This window comes from Stenella coeruleoalba (assembly GCF_951394435.1).
Source record: "Stenella coeruleoalba genome assembly, chromosome: 10".
Classification (NCBI taxonomy): Eukaryota; Metazoa; Chordata; class Mammalia; order Artiodactyla; family Delphinidae; genus Stenella; species Stenella coeruleoalba.
In genome coordinates this window covers 39,845,322-39,858,197 of record NC_137156.1, presented here as the reverse complement: position 1 = coordinate 39,858,197, position 12,876 = coordinate 39,845,322, and the positions used below count along the sequence as shown (strand labels likewise).

The 12,876-nt window shown below is 36.8% G+C and overlaps 1 protein-coding gene across 13 annotated transcripts in view; it reads right to left on the bottom strand.

The window, feature by feature from the left end:
• The window catches only part of FKBP5 (FKBP prolyl isomerase 5), a 102,307-nt gene that overhangs the window by 34,218 nt on the left and 55,213 nt on the right, over positions 1-12,876 (bottom strand). For all 13 annotated transcript variants that reach the window (XM_079934469.1, XM_079934468.1, XM_079934467.1 and 10 more), the window contains 2 exons: positions 5,110-5,252; positions 4,046-4,160 (listed from right to left, as the gene is read on the bottom strand). In XM_079934469.1, the coding sequence (XP_079790595.1) occupies positions 4,046-4,160; positions 5,110-5,252 (258 nt within the window). The remainder of the gene's footprint in view (positions 1-4,045; positions 4,161-5,109; positions 5,253-12,876) is intronic.

The following is a 12,876-nucleotide window of genomic DNA, read 5'->3' as shown; positions in this document are numbered from 1 at the left end:
CCAGGCCCCCTGCACTGGGAGCATGGAGTCTTACCCACTGGACCACCAGGGAAGTCCCAGGAAATTTGTTTTTCACAGGGGTATGGGTTAGCAATTCTGAAACTACTTTCTGTATATACCATGATTGAGCAAATAAATAAATACACTGTGAATAATGAGAGCCAGGTTTCTCACTGTTGGAGAAAGCAATTTCAAAGAAGCAAAGAGAGGAGGCTAAAACAAAACTGTGGTGGGCTGAAACTGAAAGTGTCAGTATGTACTCATAGTTTTTAATATATATATACAGACTGATACAGAAGTACACATAGAATGTGTATATATGCATGTCGAGATATATGTATTTTCTAGCTCTGTTAAGAGGTTCTAGAAGCAATAACATTCCATAGCATGAGTATACCTAGCACCTAGATCTTCATTTCTAAATACCATTCTCCAGTAAAAGGAATCAGCTCCTTGGAGGAATGGCTGATTCCAGACCGGGGGCAGGAAAATTACCAAATAAGCCCTAAGCATCTAGTGGTGTCATAAGTAAGAAAGTGCTCAAGAAACAATGTTGAAAGGACCAAAGAGCCAAGTTGAAGGAGCTTCCAATGGCCAAATCTAGGACAATCTGAGCAACAAAATAAATACGAATAGTAATGAATAATAACCTACAGAATAAAATGACATCCATGGGTCAATACTGATATAAATAAACGACTGAATAAACAGGGGAGAAGAGGCAGCTCTTCCTTACAGCAGAATTCTAATTAAATGTAGAAGAAACAGTGGACATAGAAAAATAACCATTAGGCAAATACCACAGTAATAACTGTTGCATACAAAAGTCATTCATGGATGCTAAAATTAGTGTGTGAAGGTGTGATGTAAAAGAGGTTATCTGAATAGTTTCCAAGTATTTCCTTCCCAATGAGATACTTAGTAACTAGAGAGAGAAAAATAGTAACTTTACAGTGGAGAAACATGGCAGACCCCACCTTAACCAAGTGGCCCAAGTTAACATCAACAGTAATGAGACATCAATGTCATATACTTCCTGATAATGATGAACTGAGATGGGCACATCACTTATGTATTTTTCCAAATATGCATAGCCTCAATCTAATCAGGGGAAAACATCAAACCAACCCAAATTAAGGGATATTCTACAATAATTGGCCTTCAATTATTTAACTTTAACTTCAAAAGTGTTAAAAGTCATGAAAAACACAAAGACTGATCAGCTGTCACAGATTGGGGGAGACAAAGAGACATGACAACTAAATTACAATGTTGGATCCTGAATTTGATGGTGGACTTGAAAAAGGACATCAGCGTGGCAACAGGTGAAATTCAAGTAAGATTTGTAGAATAGTTAATAGCACTGAATCAATGTTAATTTCCTGATTTTGATAAAAGTACTGTGGTTAAGTAAGATGTCAACATTAGGGGAAGCTGGGTGAAGCATATAAGGAAATTCTCTGTACTAGTTCTGCAATTTTTCCAGAAGTCAAAAATTATTTCAAAATGAAAAGTTAAAAAAATGACTCCAATTGAAAATATTACCAAAAGCAAGATTTGATTTAATTTAGCCTGCTCCAAAGTTAACTCTACAGTGGTAGTTTTGTGGTATTGCCTATAACTGGGAAGTTTTTCCTTTTAATTTAGTTGACGAAAACCTCCAATTTTAAAATATATAACTTGTTAAATCTGGGGAGTCACTGTATCACAGGGGGAAAAAACCCTCTACTTCTGTATATGTTTGAAATTTTTCATAATAAAAATTTAAAATACATGTTATAGACAAGATTTTTAAGTTCTTGTTAATATATTGAGGAGAATTTTCTATCATTCCTATAACTTTCATAAACATTTAGAATTCTATCAGGAATTTTTCGGGCTAGTAGGACCTTAGAAATTAAGGAGTCTACCCCTGCGTCACTGGACAGGAAAGAAGCTGATGCCAGAAAGGCAACGTCTAGTTAGAGTGGGCCAAAGCCTGAACCCTATCTTCCAGCTCCTGGTCCAGGTATTTCTCCAACACTATACACCTGAGCTCTTCTTCATTTATTCTAAAACTTATCAAGAGTGATAACTATCTAAACACTTTAACTACAACAGAACAGTAATACTATTTATAACTTTCCAATTAAAAAAAAACTAAATTTGAACTAATTTGCCAGACTCGTGGAAAAGAAACATGCATTCAAAGTAGAATGTAAAATAATGTTGTGGTTCAACACGCAACATTAAAGATGAGAAAATCAACTATTCTAGTTTACATTTTAAAAATGAAATCTTTAGGCCTTTTATATTGATAATATCAATAGTTCACGCTGCCATCCTTCTTTAGTAATTTGATTTTTTAAAAAATTCTTTTTATTTTATTTATCTTTGGCTGTGTTGGGTCTTTGTTGCTGCATGCAGGCTTTCTCTAGTTGTGGTGAGTGGGGGCTACTCTCCATTGCAGTACGCAGGCTTCTCATTGTAGTGGCTTCTCTTGTTGCAGAGCACCAGCTCTACGTGTGTGGGCTTCAGTAGTTGTGGCTCGCGGCTTCTAGAGCGCAGGCTCAGTAGTTGTGGCACACTGGCTTAGTTGCTCTGCAGCATGTGGGAACTTCCTGAACCAGGGTTGGAACCCGTGTCCTCTGCACTGGCAGGCAGATTCTTAACCACTGCGCCACCAGGGAAACCCAGTGATTTTATTTTTTAAGGGAAGTATTTCTTTCTTTCTTTTTAAAATTTAAAAAGTTTTTTTGTCTGCGCCACGCGGCTTACAAAATCTTAGTTCCCCAACCAGGGACTGAACCCGGGCCATAGCAGTAAAAGTGCCGAGTCCTAACCGTTGGACCACCAGGGAATTCCCTTGACTTTTTTTTTTAATAACTTAAAAAAAAATTTTTTTTTAAATTTATTTGTTCTATTTATTCATCTTTGGCTGCATCGGATCCCCGCTGCTGCACACGGGTCCCCTCCAGCTGTGGCAAGAGGGGGCCACTCCTCGCCGTGGCACACGGGCCCAGTTGCTCTCCCGGACCAGGGATTGAACCCGCGTCCCCTGCATTGGCAGGTAGACCCCAACCACTGCGCCACCAGGGAAGCCCTCCCTTGATTTTTTTAAATGGAAGTATTTGTTTTCTCACTACTGTCTTTTTTGAAGTACTTCAACTCAGTAAATGCCATCTTGCAAACATTTATCCATGCAGAAAGCATTTACTGAACAACAAATGTGTGTAAGGCTCTGTAGGTGATGCTGGAAACAAAAAGATGAAGAAAGATTCTGGTCCTCCAGCACTCACTGTACACTAGGGAAATGGGCAGATGCTGATTAGAATATAAAGTAACAAGAAGTGTACACACAATGTGTGTACACCTCCCTCTGGGAGGGTGGACGGGTGCTCAGTTAACCCAGTCCTCAGCCCTGTCCTTATATCCAACTTATTAGCAAATGAAGAAAATGGAATAGCTTCAGGTCACTCAATAAATGACAAAGCAGAGCTTGAACCCAGGTCTCCTGACACAGAACAGAAAAAACTATTCTCCTGTTTTGATCTAACTAAAATGATGAACTGTTTTTTATCTTAATGACAGCCAGTGAAATGGGTTTGATGCCCTGATGGGCATTACAATCTACTACTCTATTTGGTAACTCTGTAACCTTGGGTAATTTACATAACTTCTCTGAACTCACTTTTCTCACCTAGGGATAATTAATCATAGCTCAAAAGGTTATTGTGAGAAATAAATAAATAATATATAAGGCAACTGATATAACTGTTGGCACACCAAGGAGTCCACAGACCAAGAATTCATTGATGGATGGGCTTACCTTTTACTCATTGTTTTGAGTTTGAAGAGGCTGGTACAGTTCTTGGCACACACAGGTTGAATGAATATTTACTAAATGAAGTCACTTTTAAATAAATGGTGAATTTAAAACTATTAAGAGATATATATTCAATATATTTATTTTCATAAACAGATTTTTTAAAACAAAATCTCCATTTCATCCACATAATTGGAACCCAACTTTTAAGGACCAGTTCCCTCTCACAGCAGTACTTACTTTCTACTGTCGCTCCTTCGTTTGGGTTTGAATACCCTTCTCCTTTCCGTTTGATTCTTCGGATAATACCTCCATCTTCAAATAAGTCCTCTCCTTTGAAATCAAGAAGCTCAATCTAGAAAGGAAAAAGGGATCTGACTGAGAACGGACCAAAAAAGCCAATTTAACATACTTAAAGGCAAAGGCAACCACTCTCCTTTCATTTTACAAAATAAAACTGTTTTATATTTACCTGTGCTTCTTAATTATTGGAAAAGTAGGGAAAAAAGAACACTGCACTTTTCCATACCTGGAAAGAAACTTCATGTAATGATAATGTCTAGGACTACATCCTGTGGGGCTGCAGTGCAAAGACAGACAGGAAATACTAGGAAAACTGCCTTGTGGGCAGAACGCCAGAGTGACACAGTGCTGGCCCAGACTATTTTGTCTGACTCTAGAGGCCACCACTTTTTCTCCCCAGATTCATGGATGCCCTTCTTAAAATTAAGACTAAATCTTATGAATCAGGCCTACAACCAACTAAAGGTGTATTTTACCTAGTTACAATGTTTTAGGCATTTCCCCTCTTTAATTTTTTAATTAGGTATGGCCAAATATGTATAATTCAACACAATGAATACCATTTTATCACCATCTACCGCTTCTAATGAGGAAGTGAGATCTGTGACATTTATAAACCTCTGTAATATGAAAATAGCTTTACAACTTGCTTTATAGCTTTAGGTATATTTCAACATGTATCTCCCACATTTCCATCCTGTCTTCTGATCAGGTTTGAGTATGTCATAACTCACACCACTGACCAGAACCTTTATTTCTAAGCCTGTTGTCTTTTGTTTATTTGGATATGACCGTTTTCTGCCAGAGACACGTTTCTAAGAAAGCACTGGCACACATCCCTTGGGTTTGTGGGAAACAATTCAAGAAGCCAAGCTCCAAAATAAATAAGTTGGATCTGATTCTCAATAGCAAGCTCAGCTCCTTGTTCCACTGCCTGTTGCTTTGGAGCCAGCACTATAGTAGAGCAGATGCTAACAAGGCAACATCACACACATACTTGCCTCAAAAAAGAGAGTTGCATTCGAGGGAATTTTGGGGAGACTGCCAGCCGAGCCATATGCATATTCTGGTTTGCACAGTAAATGACAGATCTCTCCTTTCTTCATGGTAGCCACCCCAATGTCCCATGCCTTGATAACTTGGCCTAGGAGAAAGGAAAAAGTGGTTGAAAGCTATAAGCCATATTTTAAAAGACTTAATTGTCACGAAACAAAAGTTCAAACAAATTTCCAATTCCTTACATACTATTCAGCTAGGAAGTAGGGGCTAAAAAAACCCTCAGTAAGACCTATACACTAAGAAATAAATTGTGATTTTTTTTTTTTTTGAGGGCTATCAGAGAAGATTCTCTGCTGAGAAGGATGAAAGTAGTATCAGTTTCTAAACTACTCAAAGACTAAGTCTTTGAAAAGTGGCAGTAACATCATCTTTGAAATGTGGCTGGGCTGCAGTTGTTGCTTAATTTATAATTTCAACCATAAGAATAAGTGCCTGTTTTCTAGGCAGAAATGGAACAAAAATAGTATAGAAAATGGAATTTGTCCTAAGAAAGCTTATAATTTAGTTGGGCAGACAAAAACAACAAACAAGAAACCGGAAAAGTATAAATTGTATAAAAAGGCCCATGAAACAGATTTCTTCTCAAAATTTAGAGTAAGAAAAAAAGTGGGTTTTGTTTTTCTAAAAAAAACAGAATGATATGTGTCCTTTTTTGCCAAATCACAAGAAGTGCAGAACTCAGAATTTTTTTTTTCCTACTTCCAGGGAACAAAGCTTACTGCTCGGCTGTAGAACTATATTAACCCACATAATTGTAATTGTATCTTACAATAAGCAGTCCCAAATCCTTTGGGAAACAACAGAAAATGTACAAAATTTCAAGGGATAGTATATACATTTGGGGTGCTATGTCAAAGACTTAAGTATTCAAAGTGAGATCAGGTAATAAGCAATGAACTCCAGAGAAGGTGAATTTTGAAGAGAGCTATTATCTTGAACTGAGAACTGAGGTTAGGATTAGAGTAAGGATGATTAGAATAAGGGGAACCCTATACTAAGGTATGTAAGTAGATATGGACAAAGCATTTGTGACTCATGACTTCAGCTTAGTCTTAGGCATTACAACTTTTCAAAATATCAGATACACTTATTTTAGTTAAAAGTGTATATAAGGTATACATGCCAATTATTAAAACACACATGAGAGAAAGATATAAGTGAAAGGTAAAAGGTCATCCATTCCCTCCTTAAAAGAAGCCACTGTTATGTTTTTTTTGTACCCATCCACTGTGTGCTGTCGCTTTTAAAAAATTTAAAACACAAATGACAGCATACTATACATTCAGTTCTGAACTGTTTTCTCATTACATAGATATATATTTTAATTATATAGAAATATGTTATAAATAAATATATAATGTTTAAAATTTATTCATTTACGTGTATATACATATCTTTATCCATCAGCAGATAGGATATGCGTTTTAGGGGTTAGATGTGCAGCCTGCTTTAACTTCAGACTGACTAAATTAGAATACCAGGTCGGCCCCATATTAGTTGTGTGACCTTGTGCAAGTTTCCTCATCTGCAAAATGTAGATAATAATAGTACCTGCCATATAGTTGTTACAAGAATTATTAGATAAAATATGTCAAGTGCCTGGCATATAATATGTATTTAATAAAGGACAGTTACCATCATTGTAAATACATACTGACCTACTTCATTCTCAGTGGCTTCATAATATTGCAGTCACTCTACTATTGAGATACATTGCCAACAGTACTCTAATAAGAATTTTTGTCCCTTATGTTTGCCTATTTTGTGCAAGTATATTTGGAAGGTAAATTCCTGGAAGTGCAAAGGTGATGTGCACTTTCCATTTGATAGATATTGCCCAACTGCCCTTCCAAAAGGGCTACACCAATTTATATGCCCACACACGGTTCCAATGTGAAAACAGTCTAGAATCATCAGAAGAAATGTAAAGTCTGCTGTTGACAGGCTGCTCTACTGTCACTGATGCTCTTCAAAGACTGCAATGGCTTTAGCGTGGGCCATTTAGAACAATTTTTTTTTTTACTCTCAACTCCGATATTTTAAGACAAATACCTTACACCCTCTTTCAGGAAATCTTTATACTATGGGGTTACTACTGTACATTTGTTCAAGGCATTCAGCCAATTACTGAGGAGCAAAGGTCTGTCTAGGTACTAGAAATACAAAGGTGGCTGTTCTCTTCTTCCTTCCAAGAAACATGCAATGTAGTATGGCTAGTGGAGCAGAAAGATACCTGCCCTGATTTTTTTAAGCATGGTGAACACTAACATAAGAGTACAAACAGGGGCTTTTGCCTTGGGGTGGGGTTGGAACAGTCAGCAAAAGCTTACTTCACAGATGATGCCTATGCTAGGCCTTAGAAGTTGGAAACGTCAGCCTGGCTATTAAATCCACAGGAGCCTCAAGCTGAATAAATCATGCCTATGCCTTTGGCTCTTCTTCTCATTCAGGAACATTAAAGCTTCTTTTAAACACTGAGCTTTAGACACTGAAGGAAACACGCTGAGCAAAGAGCCAGACTGATATGAACACAGGTATATTTCTAAAATTGCCAATCTTGGGCCTCTTTTCTTAAAAAGCACTTCCCCCTGATTTAAAAAATAATAATACATACTCATTATAGAACAGTTGGAAAGTATATAAAAGCACAGACAATAAAAAACCTCTGAAATTTCAGCATCTGGGGTAAACTGTCAATTTCTTGGCTCGTTTTCTTCCAACTGTGTATGTATACTTTGTTTACATATTAAATTTTTTATATATACATTCTTAAAATTCTGATCATAGTTTATTTGGTTTTGTAGCCTACTCTGCATTTCACATTATATGAGCATTTTTCTTGTTAAAATACCTGAAAACATGACTTTTAATAACTATATGCTATTTACTATTTCATCTTTTAAATATGTCATAATTTCATTACTCCCACTAATAAATATTTAAATTGCTTTTTTTTTTACTCTTATTAAGTTGCAATAAACAACTCTGCACCTAAATCTTCACATGATTTTTTTTTTTTTGCATAATGAAAGCCTCTTACCTGACACATTAGGACTATGGTTGTAGGTTAATTTAAAATGTTGCTTTAAGTGAGGAATCATAAAAATGAACATATACAACCTCAAACTTTTTTTAAACTTAAAACCTATCAAAGTATATTAATTCACTAATCCTGTGATAGAAGTCCAAGGCCTTGTCTGCGTGTGACAAGTGATAAGAGTTCTATATCATCTTTACTATATAAATCACACTTATGGCATATCATTTGCAACTTACAACATGGATTTCTTTAAAGTGAAGTAAGAAGTAGAAGACACTTGTAAAAAGCAATCAGTATGTGGAATCCTTCTGGTAAAAATGTGTTCTGAATGGCCTACTTATTTCACCTAGCGTTTACCCACCCCTAATGCAACTGCCATTTTTTTTTTTTTTTTTTTTACTTATTTATTTCTTTCTTTCTTTTGCGGTACGCGGGCCTCTCACTGTTGTGGCCTCTCCCGTTGCGGAGCACAGGCTCCGGACGCGCAGGCTCAGCGGCCATGGCTCACGGGCCCAGCCGCTCCGCAGCATGTGGGATCTTCCCGGACCAGGGCACGAACCCATGTCCCCTGCATCGGCAGGCGGACTCCCAACCACTGCGCCACCAGGGAAGCCCGCAACTGCCATTTTTTAAAAGATATTTATTTATTTGACTGCCCTGGGTCTTAGTTGTGGCATGCAGGATCTTTTAGTTGCGGCATGTGAACTCTTAGTTGCAGCATGTGAGATCTAGTTCCCTGACCAGGGATCAAACCCAGGTCACCTGCATCGGACGCTTGGAGTCTTAGCCACTGGACCACCAGGGAAGTCCCTCAATAGCTATTTAAAAAAAGGCTTTTAGCAATTCACTTTAATAAGTCTTTCCAAAGATGTTCAACTTAGTTTTCAAAGAAATAAGTCCCATTTCTTATTACACTAATTTCAGAGTTTTATATACTATCTAATGAACTTATATAATTACAAAAAGGACAATGGATATAAACAAGTTTAGACTGATTCTTAATAAGAGTCTGAGGAAGAAAAAAGCACACCCTAATGTCTGGAAACTGCCCGACACTTACAGCTGGGCCTTGGTGATTCTGAAGCTGGACTGGGGCACACAGCCAAGCCATGTTATTCTCCTGTTGGACATAACAATCTCACAAAACATCAACGTCAGACAAGGTCACTCTGAGACCATGAAAAAGTGAGACAAAACAAGAACACTTCAAAATTTTGTCTGAGCATGGACAAAAAACAAGGTCCCTGTGCAACCTACAAAATACCAAACATCCCCCTCTCCTGGTGACATGAGTGACTTCTGCTTCTCTACAGGTGTAGCTTTAGTCTCACTCCAGTCAGCCCTCCTCCTAGATAAGATTTACTAAGATACCCAAAGAATCACCTGCATCCCAACAATATCCAATCCAGAGCAAATCCCTTCTTCCTTAAACTCTTCCCCAAATCACCTAATACAAGTCCAAATCCTATAAAAAGACCTTCTGAACACTCTGAGACACCTCCAGTTTCCCATGGTGTGCAGTCTACCTCCCTACGAGTAATAAACCCAACTTGTTCACTATAGTTGTGTTCCTAGTGGTCTGCGGGTGGAGGGCATTGACAAGGCTCACTCAACTGGCTGAAGCATAGTGCAGGGCCACAGTGAAGAATATGAAACTAGCGGTGTCACTCAGTGTATTTACAAGTAGAATGGAGAGCAGCAGTTAGTCTGGAGTTGGTTAAGCAAGCTTCTACCGTATTTCCTTAGATTCAATTCCTAGAAGTAGAATTACTGGGTCAAAGCATAAACATTTTTAAGATTCTTGATCTTTGGGATCTTTTGATCTTTAGGGTCTTAACTGTAGGTATAATACACCAAGAATATATAAACGCAATTTATTCTTCCACTTGTTCTAGACTTCAATTTTACTGGCTCAAACACAATTTATCAACTTCAGTAGTCCTATTCCATTAGTAACAAAATCTGAAATAAGAATATATATTTATTAAAAAAAAAGAATATATATTTACACAAATATATAATGTATCTATCTTTAAGTGTAAATGCTTTTTATATATACCTAACTATAGGGAAGTGAAACGTTAAAAGTGTACAAAGCCCAGTATAAAAGCAATGCACTGTATTTTTCTTCTCTCTGAAGAATATTATATAATTTTTTCTGATTAAGAAAATCAAAATCAAATTTTATAGGCTCATTGTAGGTTCATCAACTGTAACAAGTGCACCATCCTGGAGGGGGTGCTGATAAGAGGGGGAGGCTATGCACATGGCGGGGCAGGGGGTACACGGGAAATCTCTGTACCTTCCGCTAAATTTTTGCTGTGAACCTAGAACTGCTCTAAAAAAATAAAGTCTATTAAAATATCATGCAACACGTTTTAAAATATAACATTTTAAATTAATCACTGAATACTTTCACTTATAATAGACTATAGTGACCATTTTAGAACATTCTTTTTTATTGATTAAAAATTTTTTAAATTGTGGTAAAATACATAAAAATGACCATTTCAACTGTTAAGTGCACAGTTAAGTATGTTCACACTGTTGTGCAACCGATGTCCAGAACTTTTCATCTTGCAACACTAGAGGTCTACTTATTAAGCTACTCTTCTTTTCCTCCTGTCCCAAGCTCCGGCAAGAATTTTATTCTACTTTGTTTTTATGAATTTGATTACTCTACATTTCTCTAGATGTAAGTGGAATCATGCAGTATTTGTCTATTTGTGACTGGTTTATTTCACTTAGTGTAATGTCCTCGAGGTTCATCAGTTTTGTCCCATGTGAATAATACTCCTTTATAGAAATATACCATTGTATGTACATAAGACATTTTGTTTATCCATTTGTCTATAGACAAACATTTGGGTGGCTTCCACCTTTCAGCTATAATGAATAATGCTACAAATATGGGTGTACACATATCTCATTAGGACCCTGGTATATACGGAGAAGTGGAATTGCTGGATCATAGGTTAACTCTATTTTTAATTGTTTGAGGAACTACCATACTGTTTTCCATAGTGGCTACACTATTTTACATTCCCACCAACAGTGCACGGGGGTTTCAATTTCTCCACAACTTGCTAACACTTGCAAATTTCTTTTTCTTTTTTTTAAAATAGTACCTGATGGTGTGAGGAAATATTGTTAAATTTTTTTTTTGGCTGTGCCACACGGCATGCAGGATCTTAGTTCCCTGACCAGGGATCAAACCCATGGCCCCTGCATTGGGAGTGCAGAGTCTTAACCACTGGACCACCAGGGAAGTCCCTCTCACTGTGGTTTTGATTTGTATTTCCCTAATGATTTAGTGATGTAGAGCATCGTTTCATATGCTTGTAGTCCTTTTGTAGATCTTCTTTAGGGAAATGTCTATTTAAGTCCATTGTCCATTTTATAAGCAGGTTATTTGAGGTTTTCTGGTTGTTGGATTATAGGAGTTCTTTATATATTCTGGATATTAACCCCTTGTCACATACATGATTTGCAAATATTTCCTCCCATTCTTTAGGCTGCCTTTTCACTCCATTATTGTATTCTTTGATGCACAGTTTTTAATTCTGATGTAGTCCAATTTATGTAGTTTTTACTTTTGCTGCCTTGCTGTTGGTGTCACATCCGAGAAATCATTGCCAAATCTAATGTCAAGAAGCTTTGCCTCCAAGTTTTCTTCTAAGAAAATACAGTTTTAAGTCATATATATCTTTGATCCATTTCGAGTTAATTTTTGTATGTGATGTAAAGTAAGGGTCTAACTTCATTCTTTTGCATGTGAATATCTAGTTTTCCTAGCATCGTTTGTTGAAAAGACTGTCCTTTCCTCAGTAAACAGTCTTGGCATCCTTGATAAAATTATCGACTATCTGACCTTTAAATGCATGTTTGCATTTGAAACCATTGATAATATTGACATTGTCTTTCTTTTTATGCTAGATAAAGCAAAGTTTTTCCTGTGTATTTTTTTCCTCTTATAAATTTTATTTAGTCTTATTTTTAAATGTCTTATAAAAGGGCTCTGATAATCATCCCTATTCCCTACCAAAAGTATCTGATTATGAATTCAACAAACTCGTTTATATGTTAAGATTCTTTTAAAGTGTTCATATGTCTTATGTTACATTCTATTTTTGCCATTTCTCTATTAAATTACTAAGAAAACTGATCACCAGATGATCTCTCCCCACCGTCATGGCTTATCATTTAAAAAACGGGGTGAAAATAATCTGTGCTGGGACAACCTTAATGATCAACTCTGCCAGGCTAAACTGCTAGATACCTGAAGGCAGGAGTCATGTCTTGATTATTTTTTATTTCCCAAAGAACTTAAAACCACAATACTATACTCAATAAAGGAACACGGTCCGTGCTGCAGTATCTAATTTAAATGGAGTTAGAAATGTGTTAGCTTCTCCCAGTCTGCTCTCACCCCTGCCTAAATTAGCTTCTCCTTAATATCCACTCGGCGATGAAACTGGAATCATTCTTACTCTATTAGAAAGTACCAGGTAAAGCCAAAGAAAGTACTTTCTGAAAGTTTGCTGTCTTTCTGGCTCACATTTTTGGGGAGGGTTAGGAATATTAAATATTTTGGCCTAAAAGCCTTCTTTCTGAATCCTGAGTGCTCCTAAACTGCAGGTTAAAAAAAAAAGTTAACAGATGTTAAGAA